This window comes from Pristiophorus japonicus, chromosome 3 (assembly GCF_044704955.1).
Source record: "Pristiophorus japonicus isolate sPriJap1 chromosome 3, sPriJap1.hap1, whole genome shotgun sequence".
In the NCBI taxonomy this organism is placed as follows: Eukaryota; Metazoa; Chordata; class Chondrichthyes; family Pristiophoridae; genus Pristiophorus; species Pristiophorus japonicus.
This window is the reverse complement of record NC_091979.1, coordinates 289,592,117-289,619,220: the sequence shown is the minus strand read 5'-3', so window position 1 is coordinate 289,619,220 and position 27,104 is coordinate 289,592,117. Positions and strand designations below refer to the sequence as shown.

Below are 27,104 nucleotides of genomic sequence, written 5' to 3'. Positions count from 1 at the left end.
AACTGTTAAATTGAGTACTGTTTAACTCCAAGAGGTATGATCTTGGCTCTGCTTTATTAAGGCCCAAAGTGACTAATATACAAGATGGCTGGCCTTTTATACTTGGGCTGCACACACGTGCGTGCAGCCCAATGGCCTCCAATAGTGACGCCATCTAGTGGCTAGTGAACCCAAAAGTACAGACATGACAATACCCCACTCTGAGATATTAACACAGTCTTTTACAAATTGAGACGGTCTGGTGTTTTATGCTTCCGGGTTGACCGTCTCAGTTCAACCTCATGTGCATCTCCATTTTAAAAGGGTAACGGATCCATTTTAAAAGTCCCAAAATTCCCTCCGGCCCATACACACACTGATGTTGGCACCAGGCAAATCCTACACCGACAATTTTTTCTGCTATTTTTAGTCGACCGCCCGCTGGAAGAAGAAACCGGGATTTCAGGGCCAATATGTTTCAATAAGATCACCTCTCATTCTTCTAAACTCCAGAGAGTATAGACCAATTCTACTCTATCTCCTCATAGCACAGCCCTCTCATCCCAGGGATCAACAGTAAACCTTCATTGCAACCCCTCTAAGGCAAGTATATTCTTCCTTAGGTATGGAGATTAAAAACTGTACACAGCACTCCAGGTGTCGTCTCACCAAAGCCCTGTAGAATTGCAGCAAGATTTCCTTAGTCTTGTATCCAAGATCTTGCAATAAAGGCCAACATACTATTTGTGTTCCTAATTGCTTGCTGTACTTGCTTGTAAACTTTCTGGCCCTGAAATCCCGGTTCTGGGTTTCCTTTCCGGGAGCAGTCACCTGAAAAGAAAAGAATAGACACGCACGCACTTTTGCTCGAGTGCCCACGAGCGATTGCGGTGTTAGGCTTCTTCTGTATGCGCATCGGACGCATGCACATCTGAACGTACGTAGAGCTGGAGCTGGAGTCACGTGAGCCTGGACACCCAATCAAGGTAAATTATTTTCTTATTCATAATAATGGAAACTCTGTAAGTAGGAGTTCTCATTGTTATGAATGAGAACCTCCACCCCTCAACACCTAAACACAAATAAAAAATATAAAAACATCCCACATATTTAAATTAAAGTTAATAAATGTGTTTAAAATAAAAATCGGAAAATATATTTTTTTTCTAAGTTTTGTAATGAGGTTTTAAAATAAACTTACCTTAGGGGCAGGGTTTTGAACATAAAAATGTGTTTTTAAATTTTATTTTTATATGTTTTAAAACTCTTACGCTGGTAAAAGTAGGCTATGCTTTTGCTTTTACCAGGCGCAAGAGTTTTAAGGACATTCGCTGGGCAAGAGATGGGCAAATAGTGCAATATCCTTGCTGCCGAGATGCGTTGGATCTGTCAAGCCAGAACTTGACAAATCGGAAAAGTCGGTTTTCGGCGCATGCTCATTGTGCGTCAAAAAACAGTTTCTGCGACGCCTTCCCAGGTCTGTACACATTCCATACAGACCTGGGGAGGCCAGAATTTCAGGCCCAACGTGTTTCAAGCACAATGACACCCAAATCCCTCTGAACACCAATATTTAATAGTTTCGCACCATTTAAAAAATATTCAGTTTTTCTGTTCTTCCTACCAAAGTGAATAACCTAATATTTCTTTAAATTATACTCTATCTGTCACCATATTGCCCACTTACTTAACCTGTCTTTCCCTTTGCAAGCTCTTTGTGTCCTCCTCACAGCTTATTTTTCCACCTAGCTTTGTATCGTCAACAAACTTGGATAGATTGCACTCGATCCCTTCATCTAAGTAATTGATATAGATTGTAAATAGCTGAGGCCCAAGCACTGATCATGTCCACTCACTTAACCTGTCTATTTATCTTTGCAGACACATTAGCCAGAATTTTCCTTACCGAATCGAGTCAGGTGCGTAGCGGGTCGGTATCATGATGTATTGATCAGCCCGCTCCTCAGAGCGACTTTAGTGTAATAGCCCCTATGAAGGAAGCCATGCACATTTCCAGGCCCTATTAAATAGTACGGGTCTGATGACATCATCAATGACTCATTTCCAGCGGGGGATATTTAAAGCAGCCTTGGCCACATCGCATTTGAAGGTTCATGTAAGAGTGTGGAGGAAGGATTGGAGAGGAGTGTGTTGTCGTGCAGAAATAGAAAAATGACTTCCCAAAGACAGGGCTGCACCCCACTTTGCTGATGACTCCCTACATATTCTTGTGGAGGGAGTCATAGCACACAAATAGGTCCTCTTCCCTGCTGATGGGTGGTAGAATCCTCCCCAAGCGACAAAAAGAGCCTGGCTCCAAATTGCAGAGGAGGTCAGCAGCAGGGATGTTGTAAGACAGACCTGGGTACGGTGCCAGAAGTGCTTCAATGATCTGATGAGATCAGGAAAGGTGAGGACAAAGCCACACTCACCTTCATCCTGCTGTGCCTGTCATCACATCCCCATCACTCTACCTTCCAAAGCATACTTCTGCATATCATTACTCACACCAATATACTTTGCACATCCACCCATCCCTCTCTCTCTCTATGTACATATTCAGATCCCGTTCTGACTAAACACCCCTTACACTCACCCTCATCCTAATGCAATCGTACCAAATAACACCACAGAAGAAAGCAATTTGGCATTGACACAACGCTCGATCATTGCCCCCTTCTACAAATGTAACCCATATAATCCTTCCACTCATGCCATCACTCTCACTCAAACCTCTCTTCTTGTCCTCCTTGCAGGTGAAGAGAGCGCACAACAAAAGGAAGAGGGAGCAAACCGGAGGTGGCTCTCTAATCCTTAGCATTTTATCTGCAGCAGAGGAGGGGGACCCTGGAGGTCTCAAGAGTTGCAGAGCTGCTGGCGGTGGGAGATGGAGAGAGAGGGACCTCTCAGCAACCTGGTGACAGAATTACATCTCATACAGCCACATGGCATACAGCGGTCACTCATATGGTGACTGATGTCAGCTTCCAGTGAATAATCATGTGCATAATGGTATCGTTAACCTTTCTTAATACAGTATTTTTAAATCATCTCTTTTCTCTTGCAAAAGTCAATCAAGTGCCCCCACCACTGTCCAGCCAGAGGAGGAAGATGACTCCTCAGTGGAGCCTCCAGCCTCTGAGGGTGCAATGTTACCAGACCCAAGCACAACCAGCACCAGTGCAGATATGCACACCTTGGTGTGTCCTATGCAAGATAGAGTAGTGTTGTCACCTGGCGTCTGACACTTAACAAGATAGATGCATAAGCATAAGCACATGGGTGTTCAAAGAAGTATGAACGGAATGGCTTGTTCATTGTAGGGATGCTTTATGGTATTGTTAGTGGGAGTGGGGGGTGAGGAACTTTGCACAGCATTTGCCTGCCATATGGATGCAATGCAGGAAATGAAGTAAATTTGGCCATGATGATGCCATCCCTGGCCTCTTGGGCAGCAGTGTGCCCCAGTGCTGCTGGCATTTGGACCTCAGTTTCCTCCTGCTCCTCTTCCTCATCTTCCAGCTGATCCTCCTCCCCCTCCTCCCTCTTCTGAAGAGGCTGTGCGCTCTGCGACTTGCTCCTCATGCAGCTCTAATCCTTGTTACTACATTATGTTGTGTAGCATCCAACAAACAACGATGTTTCTGGAGACCCTGGCTGGTGCGTACCGAAGAGCTCCTCCAGATCTGTCAAGGCATCTGAAGCACATCTTCAGCATGCCTATTGTTTGCTCTATGGCACATCTGGTGGACATGTGGCTTTCATTATAGCACTCCTGAGCCTCATTGTTTGGGCCACATCAAGGGTGTCATGAGCCACGTTTGGAGGTGCGAAGAGCTGAGGGAGGGTGAACTGGCGCAGGATGAAAGAGTCATGACAGCTGCCAGGGAATTTGGCGCACACATGCATGATGATCTTCCCATAGTTTCAGATGAGCTGAATGTTGGAATGGAAGCCTTTGTCGTTCACAAATACACCTGGATGATGTGGGGCTGCCCTGATGGCCATCATGTGTGTAGTCAATAATGCTCTGTAGCTAGAGCGACAAAGCTGAGCGCACGCTCATTAACACTTGCTTCATCAGTTGCAAAGTTGACATAATTGGCTGACTTGTTAAACATGGCATCAGTGGACAGTGTGATGCCGACTATGAGATGCTGCAAATGTCTGCTGCAGATCCCTGGAAGGAGCCTGAGGTGAAGATGTTTTAGATGCTGTTGACTTTGACAGCCACTGGCAAAGGGGGACCACCAGGTCCTCTGGACTGCAAGTCTTGCTCCAGCAAGCTGAAAATGCTTGCGACAACCTGGCACGATAGTCTAAGCCTCCTTTGGCTATGCTGCTCAGTCATGTTGAGGAAGCTCATGCTCTGCCTGTATATCCTGTGTTGGGGGTAGTTCCTACGGCACGGTGCAGCCCTGCGCTGATGCCCTCTGTCCTGATGGGCATCAGGTCATTGAGGAGAAAGTTGTTGGAGTTGTTGCTGCTGCTGCTGGTGTGCCTGGTGCTGCTGGTATTGAGGCTCATCCTGGTTCTGAGGACCAAGGTGAGACAATACAAGCAGCATCCATGCTGATGTACTAGATGGCAGGTCAAGTAGAGATCAGAGGAACAATCTGTCAATGTTGTGATAGTTACAAAGTGGTGAGAGTTGCTTCCGAGGTTGCAGAAAAGATTTGCAAACTCTAGACACTTAAATCTGAGCTCAAAATGGAGTCAGCAGGAGCCTTTCCCATAGGCAAGTAAGCAGGTGTTATTTGGGAGTATTTGGGGGAATATCCAAGCTCTGCATTAATGACCTCGCACAATGGCTACTGAGCTTCCACCTCAGGTTGCCAGATATGGTTCCCGAGTTGCATGGATCCGGTGGTCATCCGGTGAAATTAAAAAGGTCTGGGTAAAAGCCCCGTTAAGGATCTCACAACAAGGATTTAATGAGATTAATTAGGTTGCCTGCCTCTGCTGTTCGGGTCTGTGGTGTGCAGGCAAATGCGCCCGAGTTAAAGGCATGAGTAGACGGGATGATGGCGTTTTCCTGATGCGCTCACATTTTCTGCAACCTTTACTGCCAACCCACCTCCAAACCCGCAGGCACGGCAGCAGAAAAATTACGGCCATTGTGTTCCCTTCACAACCTACTTTCCCACCTAGCTATGTATCATCAGCAAACCTGGATACATTACACTCAGTCCCTTCATCTAAGTCATTCTGACATTCATTTGCATGCAATTCAAGTCTCTGGCAACAGAAGGTATGTTGTTGACCAAACCAGTAGTTAGTTCACATATGGTGCTTCAAATTCAGACAAATATGGAGTTAGCTGTCTAGGTAATTCCCCAATTTCCCGGCATGAAGTTCAAAGAAAGGGATTTGTGGCAAACCTATCAGATGCATATTGAGATGCAGCTCACCAGCCTCCACTTTCAACGGATCGTCCTCCACCAATTCCGCCATCTCCATTGTGATGCCACCACCAAACACATCTTTCCCTCCCCTCCACTTTCAGCATTCCGAAGGGACCGTTCCCTCCACGACGTCCTGGTTCACTCTTTCATCACCCCCAACACACCCTTCCCTTCCCACGGCACCTTCCCATGCAGGTGCAGGAGATGCAACATCTCCACTTTCACCTCCTCCCTTTCTACCATCCAGAGCCCCAATCACTTCTTCCAGGTGAAACAGTAATTTACTTGTACTTCTTTCAAGTTAGCATACTATGTTCACTGCATACGATGCAGTCTCCTCTACACTGGGGAGACCAAACATAGATTGAGTGATCACTTTGCTGAACTCCTCCGGTCATTCCGCAAGTGTAACCCTGAGCTTCCGGTTACCTGTCTTAATTCTCCACCACACTCCCAGTCTGACCTCTGTCCTCGGCCTCCTGTACCGTTCCAATGAAGCTCAACAGAAGCCCGAGGAACATCACCTCATCTTTCGATTAAACACTTTACAGCCTTCCAGCCTCAACATAGAATTCAGCAATTTCAAATCATAACCACTGCTCCCATTTTTTCAGACAGCAGGTGCTGGTAATGATTCTGCTGTTGCTATTTATGGCTCCTCTCGACCCATCTTTTATTTCTTTACTTGTCCCATTACCACCCCCTTTTGCATTGCACTATCATCCCTTTTGTCATTTTATCACACCATGTCTTCCACAGACCTTTTCTTTTTTTCTTTCCTGCCTTGGTGCCTGCTTAAAACCTGCTACCTCTGTAACATTTTCCAGTTCTGAAGACAGGTTACAGACCCTCACAAATACTTCCTGAGCTGCTGAGAATTTCTAATATTTTCTGTTTATATTTCAGATTCCCAGCATCCGCAGCATTTTACTGTTTGTATAATTTCAGTGATCATCTTCAAATTACTGTTTGCTTTTTATTAAATATCGGCTCAGCTTTTTGTCTAACTGTGAAGCATATTAATACAGACATTTGATGGTTTTCTTTCAGTGCTATGTAAATCAGAATTAAAATTAGTAAAACAGCAATCCACTTGAAGTATCGGTTTGTGGAATCTTCTATTATTATGTCGGAATGCTGTACACATGATATTCTTTATCATTTACAGCAGAATAATGATCGCCAGAGTTCAATGCTCTGGGCTCTTACTGCTCTGGAGATGTTCTCATGTAACAACAACAACAACCTGATGAAATTTACTGTCCCCAGTCTTCCTGAGGTAAGCAATTAGCATAGTCTTTAACATTGTGATGGAAAATTTTAAAAATCAATGTGTATTGCAAAGTAAGTATGTCATTGCATAAACAATAATATGTATAATAAAAATGGTGTAAAATATTCTTTTAGTTACGTCACAAATGTGATTTAGTAAATTAGGGGGCCGAAAATCGGTACCGCCCAATAATCGCTGTGAGACGGGACTTCCTGCGCTTGGCGGAGAAGTCCCGCCCTGGCAGCAAAATTGGGGTTACCGCCCCCGAGAGGAAGTGAAGCGCAATGCCGCGCGCTCAACTGCCTCTCAGGGACGGGATTGGGGCGCTAACCATGGGGATTTTCCAGCGCTTCTTTGGGGAGAAGGGGCCACCACTGCGCCATTGGGGAGCGAGGTGCCATGGCACCAGTCCGGCACAGAAGTGGAGTGCCAGGCAGCAACATCGTGACATGGACGCCGCGAATTGGAAAAGGCAAGGCTGCGACTGGTAAGTCGGGCATTTTTTAAAAAGTGTGCACCACACCTCCCCTTTAATTTTAGCCTCACTGGGTGCTATGAATTTCCGCTCCGGAGTGAAAATGGGTCACTGTGCATGGTGATATCGTCGTCATCGCTAACGCAGCGACCCAGGGCGCTACTGGTTAGCCCCTCAGGTAACTGGTGCGGAATTTCGGTCGCAGCCCCACGCCTTGGCGGTGCTAATGGGAGGCACAAACTATGCAAATTTCTCCTCCTTTATTTCTTACTTTGAACAAATCCACTTGCAATAGTGTTAACCTGTTTTAAAGTAAAGAATATGTTTCAATTTACAGAAATGACAAGAAATGAGGAAATATTCGAGTTATACTTCGACCCTGACTGACTATTTTTAAATTTGGAAAAAATCAATTGATTTCCTTCTGATTTAGATCCTGCTTAAGTTTCTTGTTGGGCTATAGAAACCATCAGCGGAGGTTTAACATGGAGGGTTTTGGTAACTTTGGAGGTATATACAGAACATTAATTTCACCACAATGTAGTTTGCAGTCAGAGGCAACCTTGTAAGGTAAATTAGATATAAAAGAAAATGCAACACACTTTTAAGTCACCATATTCAAAATAAATGACTATCAGTGTTATTTCCAACACTTCAAAGGTACATAGCCCAAAATACGTAGGTGTAATATATAATTTCATATTTTTTAATACTTCTTTAAACATGCCATTGACAGCCCATTTTTCAATCATTGCTTTAAATAATTGTCTATTATATTAGAAGAGCAGGAGTAGCACTTCTCAGCTCATTTTTACAATGCCCACAGTGTTTCTATAAATGTTTCCCAAAATTAACATATTTGATAGTTTGTGTTTCAAGAATTGTCCACTTTGGACCCAAATTTCTCTGCCATTTTGGTGAACTTCTACCGTAACTCTGGTAGAAATCTTCTGGAACAGCTGCATACTTCAACAGGACATAAGTCCAAGTTCCAAGGCAAGGCCTAGTTTCCAGAATGGCATCCTAGAGGCTGAGCCCCTGCCAGTCCCTACAAAGTCATCAATGTAAAAGGATGGTTGTGGGGGACTAAGTCCCAAATCAGGATTTCTTGGGCACTGACCCTCGGTCACATCCCACAATTACTGAAATGTGGCTTACTTGGGGGTCAAGGCCGTAATTGAGGCTTGGAACCCTGAAGAGCAGATGCACAGCATTTAAAAAAAAAAATAACCTTACAAAGGGGGTTGCAGGGACCATCCCCTTACCTTTCTAAAGGGGGGTTGGAGTCCAGTATCCACCCCATCCCAGCAAATCTTAGTCAGCCCTTCTGGCATGTTTGGCAGAGAAAGAAGGAAGTTTAGAGCATTGCAGATGCTCCTCCAAATCACTACTTCTCCTGGCCCCTGACTCTTCAATTTTTGGCAAGGTCAGTGGCAGGCATGACCTCGGCAGAATTTCCAGGTCTATATGTTTACATTCTTAACACAAAATTGTATAAACATTTTCAGTTGGAGAAAAATATATCAGACTGCACCTGGTCTGATAAACTGCTGGAGCTGGAGGTATGGACACGTTTGATGCAACTTGCTTACCAGAATAATGATGACCCATTTGTAATGCGGTGCGCCCAGAAAGCATTTGAATTGGATAAAATTGCTGCTAAAAGTGCATGTTTCAAGAAATACGAAAAGTGAGTAGAATGTAGTTTCAGCTTTTTAAAATGATTTCATTTATGTCAAATAGGTGTATAGATCTGCTCATTATCCTCTTGTACTGAGAAAAAAAACAATTAAATTTAACTCTGACATTCAAAATAGGTTCAGGCTTCATAGTCTGGCATTATTTGATTTTCATCTTACATACAGCGGTGCTCAAAAAAATCCAGTGACCCAAATCTTGCTGGAGTGGGGCAGCTTGTGGCATACGGTATTAGTTAGACTTTATCCTGCGCCATTCCGCTCAAAAAATGTTTGCACCGTAACTTGCTCGAAGTGCGAGCTGGTAATGGCGTGGCGAGGGAAATGGGGCATCTGAGAGCTTAGGTAATAGCAGGACCAACAGGGGAAAAAAGAGAGGGAGAGAAAGATTAGATTAAGTGAGGGGGAAGAAAGCGACAATAAGGAAAACGTTTTAAAATTAAAACTCTGACACTTTTTAATTCTTTGAGAAGAATTGCAACATGCAGGAATGAGATTGAACAGTTTAAATTGTTCCCTTTCTGGGCCAGAGAGGTTGATTGACAATGCATTAACAAGTCTTACATTGTTAAAAGGGTATTTATACTTTTAATCACAAGTCCTAAGTGTCATGTATTTCACCATCATGCAATGACGATGTATGTAACTGTAACTCATGCATACTGTACCTGTACCCTTGTAATGCACACCCTGACCACAGGGAGTGAGCTCCTCACCTGGGCTTCCAGGTATAAAAGGGGAGGTCCCACTCAGGATCAGCACTCTTTAGTCCTGGGAATAAAGTGAAGGTCACAGAGTGACCGTGTCTGATATATCCATGCCTCGTGTGAGTTTGTAACAAGGTGCAGAGACACAACACTAAGTTTCTGCGGCAAGTTTAATGGCCAATTAATGTGAAAATCCAGCAAGTTCTTAAAAATAACGGGGGACACGATGGGTGAGATGCCTTTTGTGTGAAATAAATGGTGGAGCAGAATAAATCGACTAGCAACTTCTTTAGATTTGCAACTCCCCTGAATTTGCTGGCCGATTTGTGCATTAGTAACGGTGCGCATCATTAACGCGCTGTTATTTTCCAGCAAGATTTGGTCTAGTGGTACAACAATAAATGTCAGAAATAACTTTAATGCTGGGCTATTATCCATAAAAAACTAAAATAAAACTGAAGCTTATCCTCTCTCACCATTTTCCTTCTTCCTATTCTCTTTAAACTATTTTTATTACTTTGGGGTCAAAATTCGGTTGCTACCGCCAGATGATACCAACTGAGTGAGGCAGCAACGGGGCGCGAATGGCTGGCCGGCGGCATTAGGTGGGGGTGCCACCTGATGGAAAATTCGGTTGTCCTTTTTCAAGGGCATAAAGATTTGCTGCCCCACTGACTACCGCCATGGAAATCATGACATCAGTACGCGTGCAATGCCTCCTTGGCGCCGGTCTCGTCAAATTCACTTTGGCCGCCTCACTTACTGGCTGGCGGCGATGACGCCTGAAAAAGTTGTCGTGCACTAGGCGGGGAAACAAATCTGGGGCGTTCTGTAAAGGGAGTTGCAGCCAGCCCACAGAGTTCGCAGTCTGTGCTGCGCTGGCTGCTTGCACAGTTCAAAGGTGCTGGCGTCCTGCAGCTACAGACTCATAAGCTTCAGTACTAACATCTCGGAGATATTGTTGCCTTCAACATCGGATACATTTGGAACCAGCATATCGCTTTTACCTCTGCAAAGCTATGGGGGCAGTGATCGCACACCATGTCGTCCTGCAGTGAGGACTTCAAAGGCACCGGCTGCAGAGATGGCTTACGGCAAATATGGATGCTCGCCAGAGGAGAGACCCCAGATTGCGGGGCAGGGTTTACCGTGCACATTATTCTTACTTTGAGATGTTCAAGGAACGGTACCTAAGAAGGCTGAGGTTCGCAAAGAGGTGGTGACGGAGCTCTGCCCCCTCCTGCAGATATAACTGGCAGCTGACATGGGCACCAGGACCTTGCTGTCAGTAGTAGTGAAAGTGACAACAGCCCTCAACTTCTATGCTAGTGGCTCCTTCCAGTCTCCTGTAGACAATATATGCAGCATCTCGCAGTTTGCAATACATTGCTGCATTTGCCAGGTTACCAATGCTCTCTACAGCAAACGAATGGATAACATCAAGTTCAGCATGTCCAGGAAACACCTGGATGAGCGCTCCCATGACTTCGCCAGGATAGCGGGCTTCCCCATGTTTCGGGGGGGGGGGCCATTGATTGTACATATGTGGCATTGCGGGCCCTGCCTCACCTGGCCATTTGCTGAAGACACTCTTCAAGCCTCTGTGCATATAAATGGCAAGCCAAGATTCTGACAAATTAAATACATTTTTATTGTCAAACAAAACCAAAGTGTGCTGTAAAGAAGCACTAAAGGACACCATCATCCACAGGAAACAATAATTGAAACAAGACCCCTTGAAACATTATCACCCACATCCACGTGCAACTATTCATGTTACTTCATAATGGAACAAGGACAGCAACTCGGTCCAGCATCACACAATTCTTTAGTGGCTCATGCAAGTGGAACCATTGACATGAGTTCATATTCGTGCAAGGTCACCATCTCTGGCCACTATCAGACAATTCTTCATTGGCTCATCCAATGCAACTATTTACATTAGTTCACATTCGAGCAAGGTCACCATATTTGGCCACTTGCACTCACATATTTAGTGCTTCTTTCTCAGTGCTTTCCCAACCCTTCTCTTCTCTCCCTTCACATGCCTACTGCTCCTCCTCAATGGGGTCTCAGTGTCTGCAGCAAGGCTGGTAGAAGGTCGCTGTATTGGTGCCACTGCTGCAGCTGATGACATATCAGGACATTCTACATCAGCTCAGGTCCTGGAAGGCCCGGCTGCAGACTGCATCACCTCAGCATTGGCAACAGCACTTTGGTGGATGGGTTGCAGAGAGCGGCAGGGGCAAGGGCGGAATAATGTCATCCTGAGAGAGGACATCACAGGCCCGACACACTGCTACTCCCCCGGGGCAAAACCTTGGCATCTGGAGCTATCTGGCTGAGCACAGATTGATGCTGTGCTTTGCCAATATCAGTTTCCTGTGCAACTGAAGAGGCCCCAGACACGATGGCAGTGGTCAGTGCCTGCGTGGATTCAAGTTGGCTTTGCATCAGGTCAGACTGTGACTGCTTCACACCACAGAGCTGATTGATGCCATTAGGCACTGATGACATGACAGTCTGCAGGCCTACCATAGTGTCGGCCTGGTCCTCAATGGCTACTACCACGTCAGCCATAGCCCATGCCACCATGTCTGGGACCCCATGATCACTTGAAGCATCCAACATCCATTGATATCTACCAAGGATGGGCTCAATGATCTCAGTGAGATCAAATGCAATAGTTGAGATGGCCTCCACCACACTCAATGCAAGTGCATCGACACTCTTGGGCACTCTTGACAAAACACCCAGCAGATCGCTATGCATCTGCAATGACTGTCTTGCGAGACTTTCTAATTCGGCCTCATCATCAGAGTTCGGTTGAGCATCACTCTGGCGCACATTCACCCTCTGGGGAGCTGGCCCCCTGATCTCCCCACTCCAGTGATGTTGCTGCAGGCCACTGAGTCCCAGAGCATCACCCATCTCCATCTCCTTGACCACGCCTTCCGACAAAAAGCTGCTGGCCCCGCTCTGTGAGGATGCTGGATCCTCTGTCACATCCAGAGAGGTGCCCTCCACCTCTTCATCCTCTCCACCATCACCCGCAGTGGAAGGCTCACGCACAGGCCCCTGGCCGTGAGAGTCATCATCTGAAATCACAAAGCCAGACAAGAGTGGTTACCTGCAGGGGAGGGGGCCAAGAGCAGCAAAGGCTTTCAAGAATTCCTCTCTCATGGAAAGAACTGAAGGATTGTGGTGTCAGGCCTAAGTGGCCTGCCAGACGCTGCAAAGAAACTCAACATACCATCACTGTCCCCAAGGTGGTCGGCCTCACCCACTGCCATGACACCAACTTGAACGCCCATCAGTGCCAAGACGTGTTTCTCCAACAGAGTCAGGTCTTGCAGTTCAGAGTCTCTTCCTTCAGTCCTCATCTGTCCCTGCAATTGTGGGCGAGCTTCTATAAGATTAAATAGAACGTCTGAGTTAGTGCCCTTCTATCAGTGTGCCCCAAGTGCCTTACATAGTTTAGTAGATGTAACTGTATGAGAGTTTTCGCAGTTCGATGTAACTTCCATTCGCTGTGTGGACTTGCTGTGACAATGCTTCAATTAGGGGGCCAGGACCTATTAGTAGCAGGAAAGCTACCATCTTCGAGATGCATATGAAGACTCAGGAGTTAAGAACATGAGAGGTGGGTCTGCAGAACCGAGTAGCAAGGTTAACAACACATGCAGGCCCTTGCATTGGGTGAGGCTTCAAGTGGGAACCTTGCATCTGACCTCACCCACGTAGAGCATGGATTCTGGAACATGACATTTAACAGAGAGTGGACATTGAGCTCAGAGCATAGCATGTTGACCCTTAAAATGTAATATACTCACCTTCACCAGGTGCGTCATCTCATTCCACTTTTTTGGCATTGAGTGTCACTTGCAGAAACTCGTTCTGCGATTTCCCTCCATAACCCTCTAAGTGTGTGATTATCGTCTCCTCCCAGTCTCTATCCTGAGCAACTCCCACCTCCTCTCCAGTGCATCCACTGTGGCATCCGAGAACCGGTGGGCATGCTGGCAAGCTGCTGCTGCTAGGTCTGCCATCCTCCCCATCTGAGTGAGTGCAAAGGAAGCGAATATAACCATGAGGCATCAACACCTCAATGGAATCCAGATAGCGCCTCTGTCTGTGGCGCAGCTCCAAATGCTGCCTAATGCCCAGATGTTGAGGCCCCGCTTAATGGCCCACTCAACGCTGCTTACCGCTTCCAGGTAAGTATGCAATGCGATGATTTAACGCTGCAATCATTTCAGGCAGCAAAACTGAATTTCGTGTTTTGGGGCCGCGCCTCAAAAATCCTCTGTCGTGACACCTCCTCAAAATCGACGATACCAAATTTTGATCTCATTATTTCTACATTTGTACTGTCCTTTTTCTGTCCTTCTGTGCTTGCGTCTTCTGGCTTCCGCCCCCAACGGCTCCCACCCAGATCCGGAAGTGGGGCCTGAATCGAAAGTGGGGCCCCACAATTGACCATGTTGTTCCTCCGACTCTGACCAAGCTGCACACGGGGGGGACAAAGAGATAGATGGGGGCGGGTTGGAGAGAGGGAGGCGGCGGGCGGGGGAGAGGGAGGCGGCAGGCGGGGGAGAGAGAGGCGGTGGGCAGGGGAGAGAGAGAGAGAGACAGGGAGGGGAAGACAGAGACGGGAGGAGAAGAGAACGACGGGGAGGCGGGGGGGAGAGCGACGGGGGTGGAGGGCGACGAGGGTGGGGGGGAGAGAGAGACTGGGGAGGGGGAGAGAGAGAGAGAAACTGGGGAGGAGGGGAGAGAGAGACTGGGGAGGAGGGGAGAGAGAGACTGGGGAGGAGGGGAGAGAGAGAGAGACTGGGAGAGAGAGAGAGAGAGATGGGGGGAGGGAGAGATAGATGGTGGGGGGAGAAAAAGAGAGAGACGGGGGCAGGGAACAGAGAGAGAGTCGGGCAGGGGGGAGAGAGCGAGATGGAGAGAGAGAGGTAGAGAGATGGCGGGGGAGGGAGAGAGAGAGAGATAAGGGGAAGGAGAGAGAGATGGGGGGGTGTAGAGGGAGAGAGAGAGGCGGGGAAGAGGGAGGGGGAAGAGAGACGAGCGAGAGAGAGACGTGGTGGGGGAGAGGGAGAGAAAGACGGGGGGAGAAAGAGAGACGGGGGAGAGATTGATGGGGAGGGGGAGGGAGAGAGAGACGGAGGTAATGGTGGAGAGAGAGACGGGAGGGGAAGAGATGGAGGAGAGAGAGATGGGATGGGCGAAGAGGGAAAGAGACGGGGGAGCGAGAGAGACAGGGGCAGGGTGAGAGAGAGACGGGGACGGTGAGAGAGAGACGGCAGGGGGTGAAAGAGAGAGGAACGGGGGGGGGAGGGGAGGGAGGGGCACTGGGAGAGAGAGATGGTAAGCTGGAGGGGAGATCGGAGGGGAGAGAGGAAACTCGGGTAAGTCGGATCACGTTCTTACAACCCCCTTTACAGCCTCACCCGATTTCTCGGAAAGCTCGGTGAGTGTGTGACAAGGGAAATCGTTGGAGTGGATGAAATCTAGAAGTCACGATACTGTCACTCTTCGCCTTATACCCAATAAACCTGTTAACAATCTGTGACCCACACACAATGCCACATCAGTGGCCGGGGGGAGGTGGGTAAGGTCATGAACTTGGGCTGGGGTAAGGGACTTCGACTGGGGGAGGTATGCACTTGTGCTGGGGAAGGGACTTTGGCTGGTGGAGGCATGCACTTGCACTGGGGGTAAGAGATCGGCTGTGGGAGGCATGCACTAGGGCCTTCGGCTTGAACTTGGGAGGCTTTTTCTGGGTTAGTGGAGATCTATCCTTTCTGGCTTCTGAAGTCAGAATGGATCGAATTACACTTGGCAAAGTCAATCACAACTTGGGCTTTGCTGTTCCAGTTGCACATTACAGAAAAACTTCTGGAAATGGCTTATCCTCCAAGGGGACCAATCAGCAATCAGGTCATGTGATAATGGAGAGCCAATCAGAGACAATGCGGCCATTTTGACAGTACAAATAACTATATCCTTATTTCTATCTAATGCTAATAATTCTATAACTTTAAATAAATAGAAAATTATATATTTTTTCTATTCTCTATGTAGGGTGTTTGTTATTACACTCTACATTGATTCATTTGACCTCGGGAATTATAGGAAAAAGGGCAACATGTGGCATAAAATTTAGACTTAACCCAGTGTCAGTTTTCTTAAGCAAAAACTAACTAAAACTACAGATTCAGATTCCTGAGAGAATTGACTGAAGACATACAATCATCCATCCAGTTTACCGCTGTAATCATGGATTGTTGATTCCTTGACCGGATGTTTCCTCTCCTAGCCATTCTTCTCAGTTCTTTCCCTTCCATACCTCACTTCAGTACGGTACCACTCTTCTTCCCTCTTCGCTTCTGCTCTTCGCTTTTGAGCCGCTTCTAGCTCGCATATTTTATCCATGTTATGAATAATCCCCCGCTACTGCGGTTTTCGACAATGTGTTTCAATCAATACGTTGTTTACGGTGATCTTGTTTGATTGACTGCAATGATGGACCAGAATGTTCCCAGTTTGCACACGGAGTCTACCAGGAAAAAGATGACTCCTCGTGCTTAATATCTCATTCTCCAAAAATGTACATGTGGGGTGATCTCTTTGTTGTTCTGGTCTGCTTGCAGACTTGGTCTCTCCAGCGAAATTTGTTTTTCTCCCCCTCTGGCCAATCAGTTCAGGGACTCTTCAGTTAGTTTATGAAAATATAACAACCCCATTGATGTTATGCATAAAATCAGTTTGGTACTTGACCACAAAGATTGTCCTTAATTGATGGTGAGTCACCACCTGCCCCCAGGCTGGCGCCTTTTTGCTCCCTTTGTCTTGTTCATTCCAAAAGCTTTTATCAAATTAATTTAATCAACTTTTGAGTACATGGCCTCATTCTGTGCTTTCTGGAAAAATTGTAACCTTACACCTGGATCCCATCATCCATTTTAGAGATTGGAACAGCATTCTAACATTGCTACTGATTACCTGTAAATCATCACACAAGACCTTTTAAAAAAAAAATCAAAGTCTATGGCCGCAAAATTCGGCTACTTAGCGCCCATTTTTTCTGCATGCACACATTTTTGGTGTGAGTTGCATCAGATGCCATATTGGTGAGGGTGTTAGCATGCACACAGTGCACACCCGTCGGAAATACTTAAGAGTAGGCAGACTATACATGCTGATTTGACGCTAGTGCTGCCATTGTGAAACTCAAAGCTCCAGCTACCGTCTCTTAAACTTGCATAGCTGAACACACATTTAGCAGCAGGAATGAGCCCCTACCATCACTACTTACAGGTTAGGTGCTGATTGATTTCTACTTGAGTTTGCTGGGATTGGACAAGTGGTTAGTGCTTTCTGGAGTTCTTTAAAGTTGCTAAAGGGAGTGGAGTAGCAGGTGCTGAAGGACTTTGTCCTGACTTGACGAGATTGTGGGATGAGGAGGAATTGGGAGGTGAGAAGGAGGATTAGGTATGAGAATATCATCATCTATCTTTTCAGCCCGGCCGCTGGCTCTGGCCCAAGCAATGGCTGCTCGAATGATAGCTAGCACTGTCTCGCCCATCGGGGTAAGGACATGCAGCCGCACCTAGCTCCCGCCGCTTAGCTCCTGCTGCCTCCAGTTGTGCACCACTTTGTCCTGCGAGGGAGTGTGTCATTGAGTGTGGTTCAATCTGTTTGGGTGATGTGCCTGTCATGTTTCTATTGTTGACTGTGTGCAAGCTGTGAGACGTGGGTGTGAGGCTTGCAGCTGTACTAAGTGTGTGAGGGTGAGGTTAAGCTACAAACGTTAGGTACATGCTCTGACTGATGGAGATTGTTGGTAGGTTGAGCAGTTTCTAAAGCTAGGGGTGCAGTTGGTGGGTTATGGCATTTGATGATACACTTACTGGTGTGATACAATGGAACTTTTTGCGGCACTGCATCCAGGTTCTCAGGGCTTGACTCCTGGCATTGACCGCCACAGATATCTTGTCCCACTGGCTTTGCGAAGTTTGTCTGGAACACCTCCTGGCACCTTGTGGATAGAGCACATGTCTCCTCCTCTCCACCTCGTTCACCACGCACTCCAGTGCAGCATCGTAAATTCTTGGAGCCCTCTCCCCTGTTGTGTCATTATTACGGGCTAGAATTTCACTGCATTTGTGACTCCAGGTCCTTCGTCTTATGGTTGTTGAAGCAGCTTCACACCCAACAATGGTGAGTATGAGGTGCTGCAGCATCAATGAACCTCCCCTTTCAGCAGTGAAAAAAGCCTGTGGCAATCATTACTTACGCTTAGACTGTCCCCAATATTGGTCCATCTTTTCCGTGTAATGCCAATGAGCTTGAGCTTTTAGACTAGAATCATGACTGCAATCATTTTAACGTGAGGACAAATTTTGCATGCAGCCTGGACAATTTTCAACTTGCGCTACTTAACCATTTTTTGTCTAAACACTGCCTATTTCTTGGCTCTAACAAATTTCTAGTCTGAGTTTCAGGCATGATTTTAAAATATGAATTCAGAGAGAGGTTATTTGTAGATGTTGGTACCTTTTGGGTGCAGTGCTGATCTCCATTTCCAGGTGGGATAGACAGTTTTGTCTGAAGACAGATACTGCAATAATATGGCATGCACAGCATGGTTTTCTCTGCCCATCTGACATAGTACTATAGACAACTGAAAGGCTGAGTGAACCTTCTAGGATTCAAACTCAGACTTGGTATCCTTGAGTCTTTCATTGAACTAGTTGAGCTATCCAACTTGCAAAAGAACTGTTGTTTATTGCGAATTGAAAAGTATTTTTCTTTGTGTGTTTTATATAGGCGAAATTACACAGTTGAGCAAGAATTGCTAAGCGTTGTTGCCAGTATTCAAGGGCAGAGCTTGATGAAGACTGAAGCTGCAAACAGCAAAATGCGTATCGCTGCCATCAAAGCATTTGAATTGAGTGCAAGGTAATTTTATCTCAGAGCTGGACATAGTGAATACAGATTATCATCATAAAGAAAGAAAGTTATGTTTTAACATAGTAATTTTCAAACTTTTCTTTGTAGGAGAATCCCTTGGCAAATATTGAAACATTTCCATGGGTAGTGCTATCATTGCAGAATAATTTTTATTGGTACACAGCACCAGAAATAATGTGCCAGTAAGTCAATAAATACAGAAAAAATATATAGAATTCTGGATAGGTTATCCTGCTTGCCCGGTCTAAAAGTTGAAAGTATATATGGAAATGAACTCATATTCTATGTGATTGAGCCTTGTTTAAATGAGAAGATTCACCATGAAATGCCACAAAAATCCATTCTCCCTTTTTGTAACTACTTCTCAACACAAGGACTCCCCTTTGTGTCAGTTAACTTACTTGTTCTAGTTCCTAATCTATTACCCCTGAGGTACTTCCTGAGTGACATGTGTTTGAGGGATGGGTGACTGGGATGGTTCGTCTGGAGCCTTGAAGGCCTAAGATGGCTCAGGATATCTGCTGTTTCAGAGGAACGAGCTTCAGGCAGCCTTTCTCTTGCAGCTGCACAAGGTGCCAGACCCAAGTCTTGAATTCCCTCGTGTAAAGAAACATAGAAACATAGAAAATAGGTGCAGGAGTAGGCCATTCGGCCTTTCGAGCCTGCATCACTATTCAATATGATCATGCAACTTTAGTACCCCATTCCTGCTTTCTCTCCATACCTCTTGATCCCTTTAGCCATAATAGCTATTGGACAGGACTTTAGGAAGCAGGCTTACTGCCACTGTCAAGAAAGACAGCAACATCAGTGCCCAATCCATGCAGCCCAGTGGTGCAGGTCACAGACTCAGATGCTATTGATTGTTACCATGACAGACTGAATATTACCCATCAGCTCTTGCAAGCCCAATTACATTGTCCTCCTGAATGTATCTATGGAATCATAAGTGGCCACTCTGGAAGCCACCAATGTACTTTCAATGCTCTTCCTGGTGTCTTGATGCCGCAGCAATCTCCCCAGCATCCACTATCTCCATGGTGTTCCAGAGGTCATGAAATACTTCCTGAAATGTGTTGCAGATGTGGAAAACAGACTCTTTCCATATCCATCATCTCAACTATATATGTGGAAACTGTCTCCACTGTCTCCCCATGAGATCTATGCTCCCGAATCATTTCTCTTTAGAAGACTTAGCTTTTGATATCTGGGTTGTCAGAGATGCCCATAGTAGCACTTGCTCCTCAGGCTGATGATGGTATGTTTACATTTGAGTCAAAAAAAGAGGAATGTTCAGAGAAGTGCTAACCAATTGATAAAATAGAGAAAGATTGTGACAGAGGTTGATATTTTTTCTGAATGCTATTCAAAAGTAGAGGTGAGGTACTAGAGTCTCCAGATGTAGCAGTAAAAGTCAAGGGGGCGAAATTACCACACGTCCCATTTGGAGACGGTAACCTTCTGAAGTTGGGACATTTATCACCTGGCCCGGAATTTCGGCCCCAGACACAGAATTCAGCTCTTCCATGCCTCAACGGAGGCCGAGTGCTATCAGAGGCACTCTGTGTTCAGGGAGGGGTGCTCCCGGGACAGTAGCGGGGCGCTGAATCCAGCGGCGTGCTCTGGAGTCCAGTGTCCCACCGGCAACGTCAGCACTACGCAAATACTCCGCATAGCGCTGACGCGGCAGAGCGCCCCTCCCCTTCAAAAAAAAGGGGAGGGCCGCTGCGCGCTCTGCAGTCCCTTTGGTGGCCGCCACTGGGCCACCAGGGATGCCCTCGACTGGGCCAACAGCCTGGCACATATAGCGGAGTGCCGGGCTTCAGGATGGCCTCCTGGTCGAGGTGAGGGCCATCATTGTCGGACCGACAGAAGATCCACGACCCGCGAAGCTGGCGGTGACATCGGCTGCTCTATCCTCGCTGCCTGCGGGGCAAATCCCCCCGCGGGGCACAAAGGGTCGGCGCGCACGCCGATGACGTCACTGCCGTGCGTACGTCAGTGCGGGGTGCAAATTATTGGGGAGACAGCAGAGAAAGAAGTGATTGGCATGAAACAGAAAAACAGCTTCTTGGAGGCAACTTCAGCAATTGGCAGATGTGGGAGTTCCATTTGAGATTAGAAACCAAAGGTGAGGCCAAGAATGTCAAGAAGGTGGACTAAAGGCCCATGACAGGTAAGAGCTGATAACTATTTGTTGGAATTGAGACGTGTGAAGAAACTGTCCTTTTGATGAATTGAATGAACACAATTTTTATTATCTCCAAGGAATGGGGTGGAGGTGATCAAAATGGCTGGATAGGATTTAAGTTACAGGCAATTTGCTCAATGTTCTGGTATTTGCTATGCCCAGGAAATCTAGTGTGGGTACGTGCAGATCCAGGAAAATCTCTCCTAGTTCCTCATTCAACAGTGCAACAGATTGTGGCAGTGCATCTTTAATACTTGTATGCTTTCAAAATGACTTATTAGAACTAAGAACATGAAATGTCTAGAATCTGACTTTTTTATTTTGTACTGCAGCTACGGAGAAAAAGCTGGAAGTATGACGCTTGTAATGAGTTCTGCAAAACACTTTTGGAATTCTTGTCTGTCTTTGATACCATCTCCTCTGGAAAGAGGGGTGCTTGAAGAACCCATTAAATCTTTTCTAAAGGCTATCAACAATACATACTCCCGGAATAAAAAGGTAAAATGGTTACAATAATTTCTGCAACTACTAACATTATAGCATTTAGCTGTTAACATAAATTAAGTGCAGAGGGCTGAAAATCTACAGAATGTGATCCTGACATTTGTGCCTCCTCGTGCCCTCCAATACTGCTCCTGCCAGAGTCTGGAAGATCACCTAATTGACACGGGGCTGGCAGCTGCATGTGCTATTATGGGCATCTCTGGCACACAACTTGTACCAAGTTCACAGACACTTAAGGCTGTGGTCCTTTCTTGGAAAGATTTTTTTTCCAGCCCTTCGCCCTGACCCCAGCAACATTACCTTGACCTCCATTCTGAACACTTTTTGGAAAAAATGGTTAACATTCATCACGGGTTCAGGCTACTTGCCTGGCCAGGTCTTTTGCTGGGGCTTATCTACGCCCTTGTAGAGCCCTACATACGTTCACTCACTCAGCTATTGACCTTCACAGAATCACTGGACCTTCTTCCCACATCTTGCATGACATTTGCCTAGTAAGGGGTAGACAGAGGTTCCCCATATCCTTACAAGGAAGCCAGGAAACATCTGGAAACATAACTGGTGTAATTAGGTCTCCAGCATTTTTCTGGCAGTTCTACCAGTGTCCTGCTGCTGTTATGGCAGGAGAATGGCAGTACTCCTTAAGACTTTCAAAGACAGTAGCTCCAATTTTTTCCCTGCCATATCCTATGGGAATGGTGCAGACGAGGAATGAAAATGGTGGCTAGTTCCGCACTGTTTCCGAGCACTGTGAATTTAACTCCTAGGTTTTCAGGAGTGTAGAGGCCGCCCATTGCAGTCAGGAGTGGGCCTCATAAATACTGACATGTCGGGGTCCGATAACGTAATTAGGACCCCGACATAATTTTAATTCTGAAATCTGCAATTTGCACAGGTAAATGTTAATATGTTAATTTTGGGCCAGGCTTGTGTCCCAGGAGAAGCTGGAGTGCTCATCCTGGCCCAACAAGGAAACCTCAGGCAACTTCTGCTCTGGGCTGCCACCCTCCCTCCACCTGCGATCAATCCAGACCCCTCATCCTCCTGCTGGCTTTGACACTATTTCAATGAGTAAAAATAGTCCAGGCTTCATGCAGAACTCTCCACGGGGGTTTCCTGCCTACCCCGCCTGCCCCGAATGTGCCTGGAGTTAAAATTGGGGTTGGTATGTTTTTATTATGGAGAAACTGCCCATTTATTATTCATGCTATAGATCTAATTGAGTTATTAGCAGTTACTGTAAGATCAATGCAGTCACTATTGTAAGTACAGTCCCCACCACTTTATCATCATCATCATAGACAGTCCCTCGGAGTCGAGGATGACCCCACCACTTATACTGTCCTCGCTTATCATAGACAGCTGTCTAGATCGGACAAATGTCGCTAACCAATTGTCATCACGTAGGTGTCAATTTCAGAAGCACTGCTTAAAACATATTAAGCATGCTGGTTATTTAGTGCAGTTCAGTACTTGCTGACTTTTTCAAAGCCAATTTTTTTCATGGCTGCATACATTCAATATCTCACTTTGCAACATAAACAGGCAAATGTTGGAACCATGGAGACATAAATAAAATCAAGCCATTGTAGCAGAGGTTGACCTGATCTCATGTTAAACGTATCAGCTGATTGAAGCTGCCCAAAGTCTCTACTTTCTGACTACCTGCTGTAGTTATTAACAGCTAACAGTGCAAACATCTGATAGAGACTTCAGGTAGCAACTACACGAAGTGCAGTTCATGTGTGAAAAGGACAATTTTCTTCAACCACATACATGCTCCTTGTATGTGCTATTTATGCAACAAGGCTAACCATCAATATATTCCCACCAGCACCACACGATCAAAAATGTTTCACTAAATATTTGGCTGTAGATAAATGCTTGGATCAGGTTCATAGCTGTTTTAACTGCATAATCTTTTTCTTGTGACCTGCAGGAAGAAGAAAAGGAAGACATTATTCAGCCGAAAACAGTTAGACAGCAAATATTTCATTTCATGCCGGAGGCCTTACCAAAATGTTAGTGAAACCTGAGGAAATTATTTACAAGCTCTCAGAGTAAATTAATATGAAACAGAAATAGATCTTAAACTCCAGAACAAATGGAAGACACACAGACACACATATACAGCTGAAGCTTAATAGATTTCCTTTCTGATATTCTACTTCACACACAGTAAGTTATAGCAAAGAGGCCAGGTGGGCAGTTACAGCTGACACCACAGCCTGTGCCGAATCAGTCCTTGACAATTTGGCAGGCGACACTGAGCTAGCATTTCCTTTCTCTCTCTGTTGCCACTCAGGTGAGATCAACTCCTGAGGAAGCCTGAGTACGAATTTCAAATGGGGCTGTGATTTGTCTGTAGGTCTTCTATTCTTCAGCACAGTATATTACACTGTCAATTCATTTTTTGATGCATTTGGATGATTAAATTCAGATCAATAGGAGTTTTTACAAGATTATTACCTCAAAATTACAACACGGAAATAGTGTTAGTGTTTATCCTCCATACGAGCGGTAGTTCCAATCCTTGTGCCCAGTCTGTTACTATGGGCCCAATTTGGCCATGACTTGCTCCAATTTTTTTGGAGTAAGTTGGTTTTTCTGGCGTAAGTTTAAAAAAAATTCCATTTTCCCCAATAAACTTGCTCCAGTTAGGTACAATTTTATTTTAGTTGAGTTTTTTTTTCAAAAAGGGTGTTCCTAGCCACTTATGCCAGTTTTGGCCATTTATGCCACTTTGGCTAGCTAAAACTTACTCCAAATCGACTTAGGTCAGCATGTGTGGCCAGCTCTGAAAAACATTGCGGGCAGTTAAGAATTCGGCGCAGGTTAGTACATTTAAAGCACCACAGTTCCGAACTTCACACTGATTTATCTTTCTTGGGTCCAAAGTGGATAATCTCAGCCAGGGGAAACAACCTTTCAACATCTATTTAATCAACTTAGCTTATAGTTTTTTTAACTCATTACTTGATCTATTTTAGTTATAGGAAGATTATATGAAATATTTAAATATGTAACATGAACCACTACAAGTATTGAAGCCAAAAAACAGAACCTCCTTCCCCTCTCTGCACCAAATTCCCACTTACCAAATTCCCAACTTTTGCACTCCGTTTCTGACAACTCTGAGCGACCCTAAATAAATACTGCAGGATATTCCCCACTCACCAGGCGAACATCGGGGCATCCCTTTGGCCAAGGATAGGGTGCGGCGAACAGCGGGGCGTCCCTTTGGCCAGGGATAGGGTGCGGCGAACAGCGGGATGTCCCTTTGGCCAGGGATAGGGTGCGGCGAACATTGGGGCTTCCCTTTGGCCAGGGATAGGGTACGGTGAACATTGGGGTGCCCCTTCGGCCAGGAATAGGGGCTGCGAACATCGGGTCCTGCTCACAGACCACAGGACATGCTGGAAGGGCAAGGAGCATGCGCGCAGACTCCACTGCATATGCGCACAGCTGCCGGCAGTGTTTTCTGTGCTGGGCTGTTGCTCCGCCCCCCACTTCACTATCTACGCCATGCTGGGACACTGGAGACTCGGCAGAGTGGGCAGGATGGGGCCACTTTTTTTCGGCACCGTTTCCAGCGTACAAAGTCATTACATTTAGGGTAAGTGCGCCGAAAAAAGCGGTTGGGGAAAATTGGGCCCAATATCCTTTTATTTCCCTTTCCTCCAACCACCTATTCTTAAATGTTGACATGGTCTCTACTTCAATCACTAACTCTGGTAGTGCATCCCACAGTTTCCCAGCCCTCTGTGTAAAAAGGTTTCTCCTGCTCTCCGTCCTAAAGCTTTTGCACTTTTAATTTATGTTCCCTTGTTCTAGAGCCCTCAATCACAGGAAGTAGCCATCTCTGTCAAATCACCCCATTATCTACTCTGTTCTAAAGAAAACAGTCCCACTCTTTCTGATCTTTCTTTCTGTTTCCTCATACCAGACAGCATCCTACTGGATCTGCATTGTCACCCTCTCAGTTGCCTTAATGTCATTCTTATACTGTAGACTATACACAGTACCCCAAATGTGATCTTTATTAATATGGATTCACCATTACATCTTGACTTAAATTCTATACATCTTGCCATGAAAGCCAATATCCCATTAGCTTTTTTATGGCCATATCCACTTGAGTTACTGCTTTCAATCTCTTGTGAACATAAACCCAAATCCCTCTGATCTTCCATGTCACACAGCTTTCCTCCATTCAGAATATAATTATCCATTTTTTTAACCAAAATCTATCACCTCACATTTATTGATATTGAATTCCATCTGCCACTTATTTGCCCAGTCCATCATCTTATCAATATCTTCTTGCAGCTTTCTTTGGTCCTCAAAATTATGTACTGCGCTTCCTAGTTTAGTAGTATCTGCAAATTTCGACATAATTCCTTCCAGCCCTATATCCAAATGATTGGTATACACAGTGAACAGAAGCAGTCCTAGAACAGAACCCTATTGGAGCCTGCTAATTACTTTCAAGCACTTTGAAAAACTGCCTTTAACTTAAACTCTCTGTTTCTTCCTTTCTAACCAGTTCTTAATCCAATTTGCTCCCCTTCCCCTAATTACATACGCCTTTATTATCAGCCATGACTCATTTGGTAGAACCCTCATCTCTGCGTCAGAAGGTTGTGGGTTCATATTGAGGGAGTACAGCGAAAGTTCACCAGATTGATTCCAGGGATGGCAGGACTGACATGAGGAGAGACTGGATCAACTGGGCTTGTATCCACTGGAATTTAGAAGAATGAGAGGGGCTCTCACAGAAACATATAAAGTTTTGACGGCATTGGACAGGCTAGAGGCAGGAAGAATGTTCCCGTTGCTGGGGAGTTCCAGAACCAGAGGTCACAGTCTAAGAATAAGGGGTAAGCCATTTAGGACCGAGATGAGGAGAAACTTCTTCACTCAGAGAGTGGTTAAACTGTGGAATTCTCTACCGCAGTAAGTTGTTGAGGCCAGTTCGTTAGATATATTCAAAAGGGAGTAAGATATGGCCCTTACGGCCAAAGGGATCAAGGGGTATGGAGAGAAAGCAGGAAAGGGGTACTGAGGTTGAATGATCAACCATGATCTTATTGAATGGCGGTGCCGGCTCGAGGGGCCGAATGGCCTGCTCCTGCACCTAATTTCTGTGTTTCTATGAAATAACATAGTGGATGGAGGGCAAAAGGCTGGATAATTGGGAGTTCATAAGTGCAGTTGTAAGAGAGTCGGGAATGAGTTTTTTCCAGGGGCAGACACAGAAGGATAATGGAAGGGTGGAAGGGGGATGTGGGTGGAGAGCAATACGAAAAAGTGGTCAAACATTGCATTATCTGCTATTGACACAACGGGAGTAGCGAGGCCATGAGAAATGATAAGATTGAGGAGATGGCCGTGAATATGGGTTTGCATGGAGGGAGAGACAAAGGGAGGATAGGAGACTAGTGAACTCAAAGAGAAAGTAAGATAAATTGAGATGGATGTTGAAATCGCCGAGGATGAGTAGTCGTTCAGTGCAGACACGAGTGGAGTAAATCAATGAAGTAATATTGGTAATAACATTTTTATGGTACTGGGTGGAGAATGAAAATTTAAAATGAGAGGCGAAAGGGGTGGAATAAGGCGAGATTCTCAAAGGAGGATAAAGTGCCGGAGGAGTAGGGGGACAGACCAAGTTGTGATTGGTGACTGTCATCGAGCTACAGTACGCGGACGATGCCTGCATCTGCGCACATACAGAGGCTGAACTCCAGAACATAGTTGACGTATTTACTGAGGCGTAGGAAAGAATGGGCCTTACGCTAAACATCAGTAAGATAAAGGTCCTCCACCAGCCTGTTCTTGCCGCACAGCATTGCCCCCCAGTCATCAAGATCCACAGCACAGCCCTGGAC

General features: G+C 45.8%; 1 protein-coding gene across 2 annotated transcripts in view; it reads left to right on the top strand.

Moving 5' to 3' along the window:
* Nucleotides 1-27,104, top strand: part of LOC139260323 (cilia- and flagella-associated protein 46) — a 681,403-nt gene that overhangs the window by 203,844 nt on the left and 450,455 nt on the right. For both annotated transcript variants that reach the window (XR_011592768.1, XM_070876797.1), the window contains exons 21-25: nt 6,553-6,663; nt 8,641-8,822; nt 18,375-18,506; nt 21,042-21,207; nt 23,153-23,234. Coding sequence is in view for 1 of the 2 variants with exons in the window: in XM_070876797.1 (XP_070732898.1) it covers nt 6,553-6,663; nt 8,641-8,822; nt 18,375-18,506; nt 21,042-21,207; nt 23,153-23,234 (673 nt within the window). In the remaining variant the exon portion in view is untranslated. The remainder of the gene's footprint in view (nt 1-6,552; nt 6,664-8,640; nt 8,823-18,374; nt 18,507-21,041; nt 21,208-23,152; nt 23,235-27,104) is intronic.